The 15,415-nt window shown below is 39.8% G+C and overlaps 1 protein-coding gene across 3 annotated transcripts; it reads left to right on the top strand.

The window, feature by feature from the left end:
- Nucleotides 1-9,447: 9,447 nt before the first annotated feature.
- On the top strand, nucleotides 9,448-15,191 carry nms (neuromedin S). Of its 3 annotated transcripts, none has more exons than XM_017717959.1 (8): nucleotides 9,448-9,559; nucleotides 10,732-10,778; nucleotides 13,438-13,491; nucleotides 13,603-13,629; nucleotides 13,733-13,786; nucleotides 14,100-14,174; nucleotides 14,377-14,416; nucleotides 15,046-15,191. In XM_017717959.1, exons 1-8 carry the CDS (start codon nucleotides 9,484-9,486, stop codon nucleotides 15,102-15,104), a joined length of 432 nt encoding a protein of 143 aa, XP_017573448.1. In that variant the 5' UTR covers nucleotides 9,448-9,483; the 3' UTR covers nucleotides 15,105-15,191. The 3 variants fall into 3 exon arrangements, with proteins under 3 accessions (XP_017573448.1, XP_017573447.1, XP_017573446.1); XM_017717958.1 differs by having other exon boundaries at nucleotides 14,374-14,416; XM_017717957.1 differs by having other exon boundaries at nucleotides 14,341-14,416.
- The last annotated feature ends 224 nt before the right edge of the window (nucleotides 15,192-15,415 follow it).

Raw genomic sequence — 15,415 nt, 5'->3', positions numbered from 1 at the left:
CGGTTTTACACTTTCACAATAAAAGTCCGTTTCGCAGTTTCACAGTAAGGGCTGTAACTACTGTACATTCATTCTAATGTTTCTCCCCGTTGTAATAATTTTACCTTTTTTTAAATTTTCACAGTAAATGTATTATTTTTGTTTCATAATAAACGTCGTACTGTTAACATGTGGAAACTTTTTTTCTTTTTTTTAATTTTACAATAAATCTCTAGGTATTAAGAGACTTTTATTAGTCCCACAATGGGGAAATTTCACCTCAGCAATCTAACCCATCGGTGCAGTAAAACACCACATACACACTAGTGAAAACACACACTAGGGGGCAGTGAGCACACTTGCCGGGAGCAGTGGGCAGCCCTATCCGTAGCGCCCGGGGAGCAGTTGGGGGTTAGGTGCCTTGCTTAAGGATACCTCAGTCATGTGCTGTCGGTACTGTCTGGCCCTTCAGGTCACCAGGCTGGCTCCCTAACCTCCAACCCACGACTGCCCATGTCTGAAATGGAAACTCAGGCATGACTCTGAGGGATGAAGGCAAGACCAAAGACCAAAGACCAAAGACCAAACACCAAACAAAACCAACAGCACATACATCAAACAACAACCCAAACAAAGACCTGCATCAACACAGGGAAAAAACACAGGGCTAAATACAAGAAGGCTGACAAGGGAAAACAGGACTCAGGTGAAAACACAGGTGGGAATAATCAGGGGTGGAGTCACAAAACAAGGGGTCGGACAGGGGATCAAAACCAAAACCATGTGGATTAGACCAAAACACATGGACAGGACTGGGAGGGGCCAATCGTGACACTGTGCATGCAGTTAAATCAGCAGAATTATTGATCAAAAATTTCAGAAGAACTTACTATACCTGAGCTCCTGAATTATGTGATTATTTGAAATTATATTAGTATAATTATGTCAACTGCCAGCAAATAGCAAATGAAGAAAGAAAGAGAACAGAATTGTTTTTAAATGCAGCGACTCAGTGCTTGGACCCCTAATACACTATGGCTCAGTTGCCCAGACAGGAAGAAGCCTAGTCTTCAACTAAATATCCTTTGAATGAGAAATTTCCATTCAGCTCGCCTCTACTCTTCTGAAAAGGCTATACGTTAGGTGGAACATTGCTGTGCGGATGTGATTGCATTCAGCCACAAGAGGATTAATGAGGTCAGGTGCCGCTTGTAGATTATTAGTTCTGGATCGCTCCAACATCTCCAACATCACTCCATCGCTTCAGAGAAGACAGTTCCACTGCTCCACGTGGGCAGGGTGACTTTAGGCTAATGTACGGCCACTATCCCGTCCTACCGGTCAATCCTTGTCTATAAGGACTACACAAGTTGCATTTAAACAGGCAGATTCACTTGAAAGAGGCCCCGAATATTCTTTTGTAACTCCTGTTAGGATAAAGCAACTGGAACCAAAAAAATGCACTATAGACCTTGACGTGTGTAATCGATTGCATTACATGTGATGCTGGAAGTGATCTCCGTTTTCTGCCAGACACATGAAGAGGTTAAACGTCACAATGGCTGTCCGGCGCCTCCCTCATCACTCCGACACAGGAGCATCCCAGCTTGTACAAAGCTCCATATACTGAGGAGCTCATTGCACATTGTTTGGTTCGTCCTACAGAGAGTTATTACAGAATATCCGGGGCCTCTTTCGAGTGAATCCCCCGGTATAATTGAACCCCTTCGTCTCCATAATCAGGAAAGTAAGACAAATGTTTGCATCACCACATGACGTACAAGAACATTGCAAAGTGAGAACTATGTAAGCACGTGTTCGTTAGGCCTCAGCGTCTCCTTGGCTTCTTGCCTGCCATGAACTCTGCTATAGCAGGAACTGCTTCAGGGATGTAATGAGGATTGGCTGGACGTCTGACTATGAGGCTCATTAGCTTGTTCACAACTTTACCCCCTCACCAAAACCCAAGACCCATGGCACTATGCAGTTCAGAGTGTGAGGCATGGGCTTCGTACGTCATTATTTTTGGCACCACACTGTTCTGGAGCTTGGCTGGAGAATAGAAAGTAAATGTCAGGATGGAAATGCAGCGATTCGCAATGAAATGTGCGAACAGCCAGAGTTGTTAACGTCTGCATGTGTTGGTCACTCTCGCCGTCACAGTAATTCTCTTAAATTGTTGTGCTTCTCTGTGCTGCGGTAGGGGGTGACCAGTTATGAACAGCAGCGATCAATAGGCCCAGGATTCATGTTTTCATTAACAGCAGATCAGACTTGGGTGTAAAGTTTACTTTGTTCAACCGGAAAAATGTCATGCATAAGATGTTAAGCAGCATCTTAAGGCCTGTATGAGTTTTACGAGAGAAGGTCCAGTAATGTAATTTGTGTGTGATTTGACTGGCCAGTCTATGCGGGATAAAGGATCTGTGTAATGTCCCCTAATCAGAGGATGGAGAATTCCCACTCTGTAATACGTTCAGGGTTTGTCGGAGTTAGAGGGCGCTCCCGAACGAGTTGGGCGATATGGAGCAGTTGAGCAAAGTTCATTTATAAACATTTATTACATATCGCTGTTGTTTGAAGAAAATCTTGTATCTCCAAAATGTTAACTTTACAGGAGAAGGAAAAAACCCACTTTACTTTCAATGTAAGTCAATGGAACCAGACGTTTTACCAAGTCATTCTGAGCTGTTTCTTTTGGTCCATGCCTCATGAAATTTATACACAATGTAAACAGCAACAGGCTTTTTCAAATTGTCAAAAACTGAAAAACGACAAAAATGAAATATTCAAATGGAACAGTGTAATATAGCCGTTAGTCTTTTTTCTTATTCTTTAAGTTATTAAAGTAAAAACTTTACTATGTTTTATGGATGAAATATGGTTGGCTAATTGGTTAAAAATACGCCTAAACAAAATTACGACTTTAGTTTGTTTGTATTTCTGGGGAAGGCAGTTGAAGCTTTGTACATTTTTGAGTCTGCCTCTTCTGAAACAGGATGACGTCTAATTAGAAACACTGAGAAACAATTACCAGCATGTCAGTGTCTCACCTCTATATGTGTTCTCTGACATTTGCTGCATGCAAATGAACATGCTGTCTGTTGAGTGTTAATTATAAAATATTTCTTGTAACTTCTTGAGAACATCACTGCTTCCATACTTTAAACCTGCAGCGTACATACGCTCCATATGCTGTAATGCTGACCTCATTACAGACCATATCTGTTGTGGGCAGCAGCTGATCAACTCCCATTGACAGTAATTTCCTAGAACCTCCAATGCTGAGTCCCAATGGAGACCTCTGCGTCTGCTCCCAATCAGTAAAATGACACCATCGTGTGGTGCCCAGTGGTTCCCAGAACACAGCTGTTGTCTTACCGAATTAAAACACCAGTCAAGCTCCACAGCTCCACTGATGACAACCAGCTTCTGAGCTCATTTCTGACTTACACCGCTAACCACTTGATTGGCCTGTTGGGCAAATGTTGGTGTTTGGTGATACGGTTGTTTGCCCCCACGTGATGAAAAGATGAAGCACTCGTGGCCGTGTGGTGTCGGCATGAGTCGTTTTGGCAGAAAAAAGGCATTGGAAAATGTCTGAGGGGCTCTTCGCACCCACATAATGTCTCCTACACCCCCATGCCCATGAAATGCCCCAATTGTGGTGCTTAATAGTCGTCCTCATCAGATTGGAATAGGCAATCTTTTCGCTTTCCTCTCTTCTGACCTCTCTCCTCTCTCTCTGTTTTGATGCTTCCTCCTAAATTTCTTCCACCAAGAGTAAAAATATAGCACAATAATATATTTGAATAACAGCCTGAGAAGAACTGATGGTAATCGGCTGGGCTGATTGCTCTCAAAACAAGGCCAAGTTAAAGTGATGTGCATGTGGTTGTGGTCGTTTAGGCTATTTATCAGTCAGTGCTTATGTAACTGTGCTTATTATAATAAAATCTTGTTTTTTATCTATAAACCTACTTCAGAGTCTCACAATGATTTCCCACTATCTCTTCCTCTATGAACGGCTTTGAAAAGCTCTATCAACCTAATGATCTACATATCTGATCTACCTGAAGTTCTACTTTCCAAAAACTGCCTGAAACTCTACATTTCTGATGGCCTGAAAGCAACACTTCTCAAATCAGATCTATCTACTCCTACTGACCAAGTGATCTACAAGGCTAGTCTTTGACTTGACAGCATTCTGTATAGCAGTCGTGGATGAAGTCCACAAACCATGTACTTGAGATACTCAAGGTAAAATATTACTCCAGTAAAACTGCCTTTAGACCTCCAGTTGAGTAAAAGTACTAAAGTATTTACCTTCAAATGTACTTATGTACTTAATACTATCTGACTCATGTAGACCCAAAGTTTCCCCATTATCTGATTACTCAAGAGCATATAAACGCGTTGATCAGATTACTGACAAAATCTGATTTTTTTGGAGTTATCAGATTTTTAAGTGCATGTAAACTCGCTCAATAATGATCAATGAACAACAAAGATTTGTATCTTGATGATCAGTCAGATTTAAAAACTCTGCACAATCAGGGTGGAGTGGGTGTTTCAGAGACACTGGGGTAGCCAAGGCTGCAAGTTGTAGGCTTTCTACTGCATTTTTAGCTTTTATTTTCTGGCAGAAACCAGACCGTGCCTTAGAGAGGATTCATAAAGCGAGATGGGCCATAAACACATATTTCTAGTCACATGGTTTTGGCAGGAGGGATGGAGGACTCAATCACCACTTTTTGCAGATGACAGAGACTCAAGTCCCATTCACACCAATGGGAAATTCTGCCCATTTGACCAAAATGTAGTGATCAAAGTTACAGCAAACAGTGGTCATTTTTGTGATTGCTAGGGTCTTGTGGCTATTTTGTCTCTAAACATACATTTTCTGATGAGCTGATGTCGTAAAATAGGTTTATTTCAGGTCTGTTCAGCTAGCTGTATGTCTTGCTGTCTGCCTTTGGATATGGGGAAGGGTTAGGGTTAGGGTCAATGTGACGCAAGACTTAAGCAGATAGTACCGCTTTTAGTCCCATTGAGTTGAACAGGCGTCTTAGTTTACCATATATAAATTTTTTTAAATCTGAGTGAAGTGTTCTTCTTGAGGCGTTCTGTTATTGTGAACTTCTACTGGGCTGGCATGCTCATGCTTTCAATCATTTCGCATTCTCATGGATTAGGATTTGGATGAAAACAGGAGAAAAAAGTGTGTTTATACCTGGATAAGTGTGGATGAAGCCTTAGGCAATAAAAGAGATATGCCTGCGTTTTTAAGGTTTAACCACTTTACATCTCATTACAACCAATGAATTCCTAGGTTGTAGCAGTGTATAATAAAATATTAGGCCTGCCGGTGGGCCCTGGCCTTTTAAGGTGGTAAAGGAACTCCACATTATGTAATGGTTCTAGGTTAGAATCCTTAAACTAGTATAGAACCTTTACGTTATGTGAAGGTTCTTTAAGTCTTTAAAGAGTTCATTATTTTTAAATCTCTTGAGGAGAACCCTTTGCGGCGCCTCTTTTTTAAGACTGTATGTGTGACATGAGGGACGTCTGATCAATAGTTAAACCATCAAATATGACACTTCAGCCATAGTTATTATATACAACTCACTCGGCTCGTGCCTACAGCCTGTTTTTTATCAATGCTGAAGTTATTAACCTTATAAATCTCCCACCGTACACCCCCTGCACACACATGCACACGTAAACATACACTTCACAGAGGCGCACAGGAGAGACGACCAAGGCTATTAAGAGTAACGAGACATTTGGGACTAGCTATCCAAAGGCTGTGTAAAAAAACAGGACAATCTGTTAGCTTGTGTAATGTGTATTACGGGGCTTCTGTGATAAAATCAATTTCCCACTCATGATGAAGTCAGGTCCCTTCCAGCTCAAAATGGCCTTGTCTCCTGCAGGTGACCACAATTATTTGCTTTCTCACCCCCTGAAAGGCCTCTGTGTGGGTTCGGTTAGTCTCTAACCCTCGATAACTGCTCTACTGAGTCACTGCAGGCAAGAGTTGAAGTGTTTTTCGGCACAAATTGGAAATGCAAACCCTTTTCTTACCACGTTTGAAAAACAAAAACATCTAAAACACACTTCATGCAAAAGTATACACACAGCCCTTCTGATTTAGGGAATTCAGCTACTTTGGGGTTACCGATTGCTAACACAGGTGTTCAGTTGCACAACCAGCTTGTATAATCTCCATAGAAACACACAGAGCGATATAATACGACACTCTAGAGTAGGTGTTTACTGGAAACAGTAAATGAGATATGTGAATCTTTCTAAGGTTTAAAGGGAATCCACATAATGCAAAGGTTCTAGGAAGAATCCTTACAGTGATATAGAACCTTTACATCATGTGACGCTTCTTTAAACCTTTATAGGGTTTGTCACTCTCAAATTTCAGTAGGGGAACCCTTTGTGGCCCAAGATCATCATTCCCAATGCTGAGCGTGGGGGTTAGATTGGGCTGTGGGGCAGAGCTACGTTCTCTGGAGTGATGGAGCTCCATCCAGTACCTTTGGAATGAATTGTAGTGATCCAGAACTGAGCATCCAACATTAGTATCTGGCCTCACTAATGGCCCTGAAGCTGAATGCAATCAAATCCTTAAGCAATGCTCCTGCCTCTAGTGTAAAGCCTTCCCAGCAGAGCAGAGCAACAAACTGGGGACAAACTCCCAATTAATGCTCTTGACTTCAGAAGAAACGTTGGCCGAGCTGGTGTCAACGCGCTTTAAGAGTGTACATGTGAATGGCCACTCACTATGTGTTCATCCTTGGTGTTTTCATGACCTTATTTATCCCTGTTGACCTTTCGTCTGAGTGGACTTACGCACTAAAGTGGACAATGTGGTGTCAGAAGGCAACACTTCATCCCGTAAACCATGCGTAATTGCAGTTGACGCACCACCCAGAAGTCAGTGGAAACCCAATATCCCAACCACAGTGTATTCTATTGACGTGCGAGTGCCAGAGCTTTGCAAATAGTTAATCAAATAATCAAATTTGAAATGGATTACCATCCTCCACTCCACACAAGCCCACGCTTTTCTAGGAGTCCCTAAGGTGATGTACTGTGTCCGAAACGGTCCCCTAATCGCTAAACCCTGTGCTGGAAAATCTGTATGGATATATATAACACTGTTATAGGGAACGGAATTGGTGATGGAAGTAAACAATTTCGGACACCGCGTCATACCGGTTCTCTCATTATTGTGCGACAGCAGATTCCGTTGCATAAACACTATGAACCTGCTGCCACCCGTCAGCCATGGCATCTGCAGCAGGTGTCAACAGAGGTTTGTGGAGACAATGCCTTTGTAGCTGGACTTGCTAAACCTACTCAGAGAAGCTGTGCATGAATCTTCAAACCAAACAATGCAGTGCATTCAGGGTATCCTCTGTCTGCTAGGGTACATCAGTTTTACACAATTTATTGTGCATTGTGGGATTGTTTAAGACACCACTCCAAAACGGTAGGTACCCCCCAGAAAAGTGCACCGTTTCGGACACAGCTTTGGTGATTATTTTTTGACAGTATGTATTTTTGAAAGTATGGCCACAAATGAATATATTAGCTCCCTGCTGAAGCCATGAGTGGAGGGTATGTAACGTACGAGAAATGTAATTCTTGGCCTTAAGCTCAATGTCTCAATACATTAACCCGCATCCATGTTTTATTCCAAAAAAATAATCACCATGCCACCTTAGGGCCTCTGCACAAAGACAAAGTGCTTTACAGAAATGAAAGCAAAAATAAAAACAACATAAAAACATAAGAAGGATATAACATATCTTTGATATGATATGTTTGATATAACCTCCTAAAGAAACTCCAAAAGTGGCACCACCCCTGCTAGAAACACAAGCATGGACCAACATGGCTGATCACCAAAACCAGCATTATGTTACGTTTTGGGTGCTGCTGGTCAGCAGTGATGGAAGTTCATATGCTGATCACCTCTAAAGCCAGAACTGATTGTTTTAACATGGGCATGTTGGACCACAGTAGACCAAAGTAAGTCACCATGACATTTGCTGGTCTGCTTTAGTTCTTTTAGTGAGGACTTGAATAAAATGTCATGTCTTCTCTACTTTCTTGTGCTTTTATCATTTCTTTAGCCATTTTCACCACAGCTTAAGAAAACAAGAGTCCAGTTTTATTCATAGATATAATTTTACACCGTTTATTACCAGTGGTGGACAGTAACTAAGTAAATGTAATTTGTTACTGTACTTAAGTAGTTTTTTTTCTGTATCTGTACTAAGTTTTTCCATTTTGGGCGACTTTTTCCTTTCACTCCACTACATTTCAGAATCTAATATCCGACGTTTTCCTCCTACATTTTGAGAAATCTGTCATTCCTTTTGGTTTCTGTGTGTATAAAAACGTAACATGTCAAAAAGAAAGAAGCGCAAAGCCAGAGCACCAATCAGGGCCCAGCGGTCACTTTGTTTAGAGCTGGTTTTGACCTGTTGGTCATACCGACCCAGTGCAGCACGCGGTTCAACGTCAGCGCAGCAGCGTAAAACTTTGGGAGAGTCTGTTCAACATAAATGATGAACTAACCTAACTTTGTGTAAATAGAGCACAATATAGAAATATGTCCACATATGCAGTCGAGACTGACGCGGCTTTTTTCTGAATTTCTACAAACACCATTTCATTTTATAGTAAATGAGTTTGGGCTGGTTTATGTTTATGAACAGATGCCTACAGATCAACATAGTAAAGGAGCTCATCTGTGATCCTGAGTTTAAAGCCAGTTTAAACTTGGAACTAAGTTGTAAATAAATCTGAAACTGAAACTTTGCTTGTGTGTAAAAAGTGATTTCAGAGCCACTCGGTTCTCCCTGATGGAAACTGTTTACCTTCAGTGTTTTGTGCTTCTGATCATTTTAATAGACGTCAGCGTCACTAATTAATGACGTTCTATTAAAAGACTGGTTTACCAAGAGAGACGCTGGAGGACTTTCACCTGAAATGAGTTCATGAAGCCAGTCTGGTTATAAAAATGATAACAGGACATCAGAGCCAGAATTACTCTTTTAGTACTTTTACTTTATACTTAAGTACATTTGAAGGTAAATACTTTAGTACTTTTACTCAAGTGGAGGTCTAAAGGGAGGAACTTCTACTTTTACTGGAGGAATATTTTACCTTGGGGGTCTCGACTTTACCTCAAGTACATGGTTTGTGTACTTCGTCCACCTCTGTTTATTACATAAATAAATTGTTGTTGTTTTTGTTGTTGTTTTCCTCACAGAAACCGCGTCAGTTGTTCCTCACAGAAGAGACAGAGGCGTGTTATGATAATGAGCGCGAGGGATGGAGGGAGGGGGGGGGGCATCGGGCGCCGCTCATTGGTCAGGAGGGAGTCGCTCCAAAGCTGGTTGGTCGGCTGGTGCGCGAGCCGGTGCATTTTTATGAGGGAGAGTTTGGCGGGCAGGTCGCGCGCCGCTGTGAGGAGAGATGAGCTTCAGTGTGGCTCAGCTGAACGTCCTGTACCTGCTGCTGTGGGGCTTCAGCAGGCAGCACCACACCGCAGGTAGGCCAAAAAAATAAGACTTTTTGGGGATTAAACATCACTTTATGAGCGTCTTTTCAAAATCCTGAGTGAAAGCTTCACTTTGTGTGTGTTTTTATGCTTAGCAGAGCGAAATTTTACCTCAGTTTTCACAGTTTTAACTTCAGCACTCGTAGCTTAGCTAACGGCGTCAGTTTGAGTACACTAGCGATACTATACATTCACAGCACACTTTAAATCACCTCAGTTCTCTGGTTATCTTTCTTATATTATAGAGATTTTTTCACATAAAGGATCAACGTTTTACCTCAGTTTTGATGCTGTGTGAAATGTTAAGCACACTTTAGACGAGATGAGCACGATTCTGAGATCATCTGTTAGTTTGTAGGGAGGATTTATATGTTTTGGGGCTATTTTTATGTTATATTGTTTGTTTGTGTGTTTGTTCACTTGAAGGATCAACATTTTACTTCGGTTTTATACTTAACTTTAGAACCTGTTAAGTATAAATGTACATTTGAGATTATGTATTAATATGTGGCGATTTTTTTTTCCTTTTACAAATAAAATTAGCATCATCATAGCTTTCCTACTTAGCAGTGATGGAAAAATAACCTCAAAAATATTACATTTCTATTTTTTTTACCCCATAAATATAATTCATACTTCATTCGGTTTGATAATACAGTATGAAGTATTTTTACACTTAATACATTAAAACAGCAGTTTCAAGATTAGCTACGAATGTGTTGAGCTTTTTTTTTATCTGATTTTTTAAAAATTCTTGCTTAGTTACTTTTGTGTTTTTAAGGTGGTACAGTGACAAACATTTTGACCTCTGTCCTGCTTTTGATTTACTTCCATTTGATAACTGTGGATTTTCAGCACACTTCAGAGATTAACTGCAGGTTTATGTACTTTTTATTAGAAATAGACTAAAATCTGAGTAAAAGTTGAACCATTTTTGTCTGTTTTGTAGCAGTTGAGCTCTTTTCCCACACTTGCCTAACCGATCAGGGTGAAGTTAAAAATATGAACTGGAATATGAAATGGAAAATAACGTTTGTTTTCATACATGCCAGTTTGACATGCTTTATTATTATTCAAGTTTGATCATTTGAGCGTAACCCTTAAACTAAACAGAGTAATTACTGAAGCATGATATAAATAAGAATATTCTTGCTTGTTTTCAGAAAGTTATCCATTGACAGACTGTGAAGAAGATGGAGATTATATGCAGGTAAGTGTAGAGTTTTGGTTGTAATCATTCTTTCATAAACAACCACTTTTTAAAAAACATTATAATACATTATATGTTTTACACACATTCATCCACGCCTTCAGGAAATTGCATTACAGGGGGCCCACCTTTTAAAATTGGCATAAATCTATGGTCGAGATGTGACTGGTTCATTGCTGGGAATCTTATTTACTGTCCCAAAACCACCAGTCAACCAACTTTACTGACAGAAATCATGCAAATATATTGCCTCAAAAAAATGAAGTTACTCAACAAGTTCAACCTTAAATAAAATATTTGATTCATAGTTATTTTATCATTTTCAATTATACATATTTTAACAGCTAGTAAGTTTAACTCAAACAGCACAATCATTTTTAATGGTTTCAACTGAGATGGTTCTTCAGAGGTTCTTTACTAACAGCTCTCAACTAATCATTCGCATGCTTAAAGGGTTCTTTATGTCATTCAATCGTTCTTCAGACTGATGGATTATATGTTGTCTCTGGTTCTGTGTAGAACCTTTTTTGAAAAGGCATTCTGCTGTTGCTATCAACAGAATTGTTAACAAGAGAAGAACCCTTTTTGGTGCGGTATATAACCCAAGTTTCTACACAGAACCGTAGACGACACATTCTCAATCTGTCTGAAGAGCTATTTAATGACGCAAAGAGCCCTTTTAAGCAAGCAAATGGTTCTGAGTGTTCATGGTTAAATGTAGGGCCATTGTTTTTATTAAATAACCCCTGAAGAACCCTCTTTTTCACAGCAAACAACTTCGAATAACTTTGTTTGCATCTTAATCGTTTAATTATGGCACAACAGTTGGTGAAATTTCCTCTTTAACGTTTTGTAAAATGATTGATGTTACAAGCAAGTTATTACTACTGTCTGTGTGAAGAATGGCTCACATGAGAATTAAGCCTTTTAATTATGTATAAATACTAAATAAACTAAATAAAAATCCTAAACTTCTTATATATTCCAGTCTAGAGAGTTTTGTTTAGCTGGTCACTGACTCACAATTTTACAGAGATCTTTATTTAGATTAAACAACAAAAGTGGAGATATGAGGTTTTGTTCCGTCAGCAGTGATGTATGTATGTATGTATGTATGCATATATATATATATATATATATGTGTGTGTGTGTGTGTGTGTGTGTGTGTATAGGAGGATGTTCAAAATTTTGCATACAAATAGAATTATTCAGATAGTGAAGTATAATGATCTATTATTGTTGTATGTTTGCATTTCATATAAAAAGTTGAATATAAGGCTAAAGTACAGAATTTTTATGCTTTTGTTTTCATATGTTAAACATGTTGGGAAATATTTAGATTTAATGAACCAGTTTTAATGCTGGGACAAATTTAAATTTGTGTGAAGCTAGTGTTTGGTCAGCTACTCTTACAAGTAATAATAGCCCAAAGTTAAAATTCCCTTTTTCTGAGAAACTGCTAACTGCAGTTAACACACATCAGAAATGAGACTGAGCCTTTCTTTCTCTTACATATGCACATATGTGAGAGCCTTATTGGACTAAGATGTCAGACGTGAATGTCATGATTTTCATAGTGTCCTTCCAGCACCTGCCTTAATTATAAATCACACTTTCTTTGGATTTCTGACTTACATCTTGACCTTTAGGTACCTGTCATACTCCTAATAAGATTACACTCCTTAGCTCAGTCTCTCTCTTCGTGTCAACATCATGCAGAGTTCACCTACAGAATAAACTGTGGCCCTTTCTTCCTTGGTTCAGCTAGTCGAACTGGAAAATTGTATTATGTTTCAGTTTTAAAACCCATATTGCGCCAGTACCTCACCATTCAGATGCTATTCAGGAGCAAGTTGCCTTTCAGCATGCAAAAGCACAAGATTTCTTTGTCTTATCTCAACTGAAAAACTGAATTTGAAAGTAGAATTAAGCCTTCAGTCCTAGTATTAGAAAGCTGTTTATCACTAGGTGGGGAACAGAGTCCAGCAGTTTGCTTATTTTCCTTGCTAAAATAAACAACCCTGTACCCTCACAGCCTTAGAACAACCCTGTACCCTCACAGCTTCAGAACAACCCTGTACCCTCACAGCTTCAGATCAGCCTTGTAGACGCAGATCTTCAGAACAACCCAGGACCCTCACAGCTTTAGAACAACCCTGTACCCTCACAGCCTTAGAACAACCCTGTACCTTTACAACTTCAGAACAACCCTGTACCCACACAGCTTCAGAACAACCCAGGACCCGCTCAGCTTCAGAACCCAGGACCCTCACAGCTTCAGAACAACCCTGTACCCTCACAGCTTCAGAACAACCCTGTACCCCCACCTTCAGAACAGCCTTGTACACTCAGATCTTCAGAACAGCCCAGGACCCTAAAAGCTTCAGAACAACCCTGTACCCTCAAAGCTTTAGAACAATCTTAACCCTCAAAGCTTTGGAACAACCTTGTGTCTTCAGAGCTTTAGAACAACCCCCTTTTTTAGAATCTGTTTAGATCACCAGTCTGCCATGCTGAGTTTAAGACAGAAATATAACAAGTTTTACACCAGTGGAACACACGGTGAGGGTAAGGAAAATCTGGATTTTCTGAGGCAAATCAGGAGCGTTGACCAGTATGAGCAGAAGACTGACATTGAGGAACTGTCTCTCTGCTGCAGGGTTCTGCTGTGCAGAGCACTCTGTGTGGACTTGTGTGGCAAGACCAGAACAAGGTGAGCAGTTGCATCTGTATGTGTGCGTTCTTATTATAAGCACATTAGCATATATTTAAACTCAAATACTCATCATCTAATGTTGAATATTTGCGCATTCACGCTTCTCAGGAGCAGATCCAGAATGTTTTCAAACGGGTTAGTGCCGTGTATTACTAATCATTCTAATCATTTTGATTCCACATACATAAGACCTGACTTTAACACAAGTAGACCATGTCTTTGTCTGTTTTCTTTTCAGTTCTTGTTTCACTATTCCAAGGCACAGAATTCAGTCGGCTCTGTTGAGAGAGAGGTAAAGCGGTCTTCAGTTCAGAGCTGGGCTATAATGATTCATTTCAATATTACAGTATTAGATTATATTTATGTTTAATTAAAGTTAATGACATTTTGCTTCTGGAATGCTGCTACACAGTCTTACAAACCTGACTGTGTCAAAACAAACATTTTGACAACAGGAACGTCATGAATATAATGCCTGTTATCAAATATATCACTAAAAATGACTCAAACTGAAAAACAATATCACTGTGTCAGGTAAATATTTTCAGTGTTCTTATGAGAAGTTTTTGTTTGAACTGTAACTAAGTTGCATATTATTTGTCTAGTCTCACTCCGTCCACCCATTGATGCGTCTCTCGCCTAAGTTCACCCAACGCAGGAAGAAACAGCAGGTGCACTCTGTAAGAATCAGGCAAATTTCCCTATGTTGTTTCCATCTGATGAGCTGATTTATGTAATGTAATCTGACTTTATACTGATACTGATTGTCCACTAATCTAGTCACTAAAACGAGGAATTCTGAAAAGCAATTTTGAAGTCACATGATGCATTACATTCTTTGCAAAGGTCTGTATGGGTGACACTGTCTTTCTCTTAGAGAAGCTGAAGACGGTGTGCAGTCGTTCAAATAGACTTCAGCGAGGTAAGCACCATTAATCTGCACAGAAATTAGTTCCCACGCAGTCATCGCTTTTCTGTGGCTTTCAGGAACATCAAAATTAGTAAATCAGAATCAATACCTCCAATTTTACAGTGAGTCCTATTTCTGTGCCTAGAAAATTAAAAATGCAGAGCTGCATTCTTAAAAATTGATCAAGCAGTTCCTTAAAGAAGCACTTCTCATTCTCGAGTACCCTTCTGTAAAGAACCATTTTGTAAATGAGGTGTGCAAGTATCAAGAACCGTTTCAAATTTTAAAGGACATCTAGAAGCTGAACCAATACAAAAGAATGAAATTAACCCCAAAACAGAGAATTGACTATTGATGAATAAAGCATATCTGAGTGCAGATACACTTGAATAGGAGGCAGAGAAAGTGTTGTCACTCAGAGAAGTTTTTACCTACATACATTTAACGGGAAGTAAAACAAGTTGCTACTCATATCAGGTACTGATACAGTTCAGTAAATCCATTCTAAATGGCGTTTAAGCCCCAGAATATTTTCAATTCCTGAACTCAGACAATGAGAAACTGCTGTATTCGCACCAATATGTTCCCTGCAGCTTGAAGTGTGTTATGTGTCATGTATTTGTTTCTTTACCTCTGTGCAGATGTGCTCTGTTCTTTATTTGGATGCTCAATGAAACCACAACATCTGGAGCTGGACTAAGACTGGTTTCTCAGCTGAAATATTCTGCCAGATGTTTTGGACTGTACTTCACACTCAAATCTGTAAATAAATGTAATCTCATGGGTGTGTGTGGTGTGCCGTGTCTGACGTTAAATTTGCTCAGTCTCTCTTCGTCACGTATCATACACACATACATACATCCTGTGACCTCAAGACTGTAACCAAGTCATCTCCATCTCCAAGAACAACCCTGGTCATCCCCCGATCCAAACTATGATTATAAAATGTTGGCTTATTTCCAAAGCATCTTTTTCCATAATTTAGGCAAGTGAGGACCGACGAGACTGCCA

Source organism: Pygocentrus nattereri, chromosome 6 (assembly GCF_015220715.1).
Source record: "Pygocentrus nattereri isolate fPygNat1 chromosome 6, fPygNat1.pri, whole genome shotgun sequence".
NCBI classification, from domain to species: Eukaryota; Metazoa; Chordata; class Actinopteri; order Characiformes; family Serrasalmidae; genus Pygocentrus; species Pygocentrus nattereri.
Note: the sequence above shows the minus strand (reverse complement) of the source record. Positions and strands in the feature narration are given on the sequence as shown.

Excerpts from the sequence above, each read along its gene's own strand:
- nms (XM_017717957.1), top strand. The coding sequence starts at position 9,484 with ATGAGCTTCAGTGTGGCTCAGCTGAACGTCCTGTACCTGCTGCTGTGG. Across the intron at positions 9,560-10,731 it reads CAGGCAGCACCACACCGCAG|AAAGTTATCCATTGACAGAC; the intron begins GTAGGCCAAAAA and ends GCTTGTTTTCAG. Across the intron at positions 14,417-15,045 it reads TTCAAATAGACTTCAGCGAG|ATGTGCTCTGTTCTTTATTT; the intron begins GTAAGCACCATT and ends ACCTCTGTGCAG.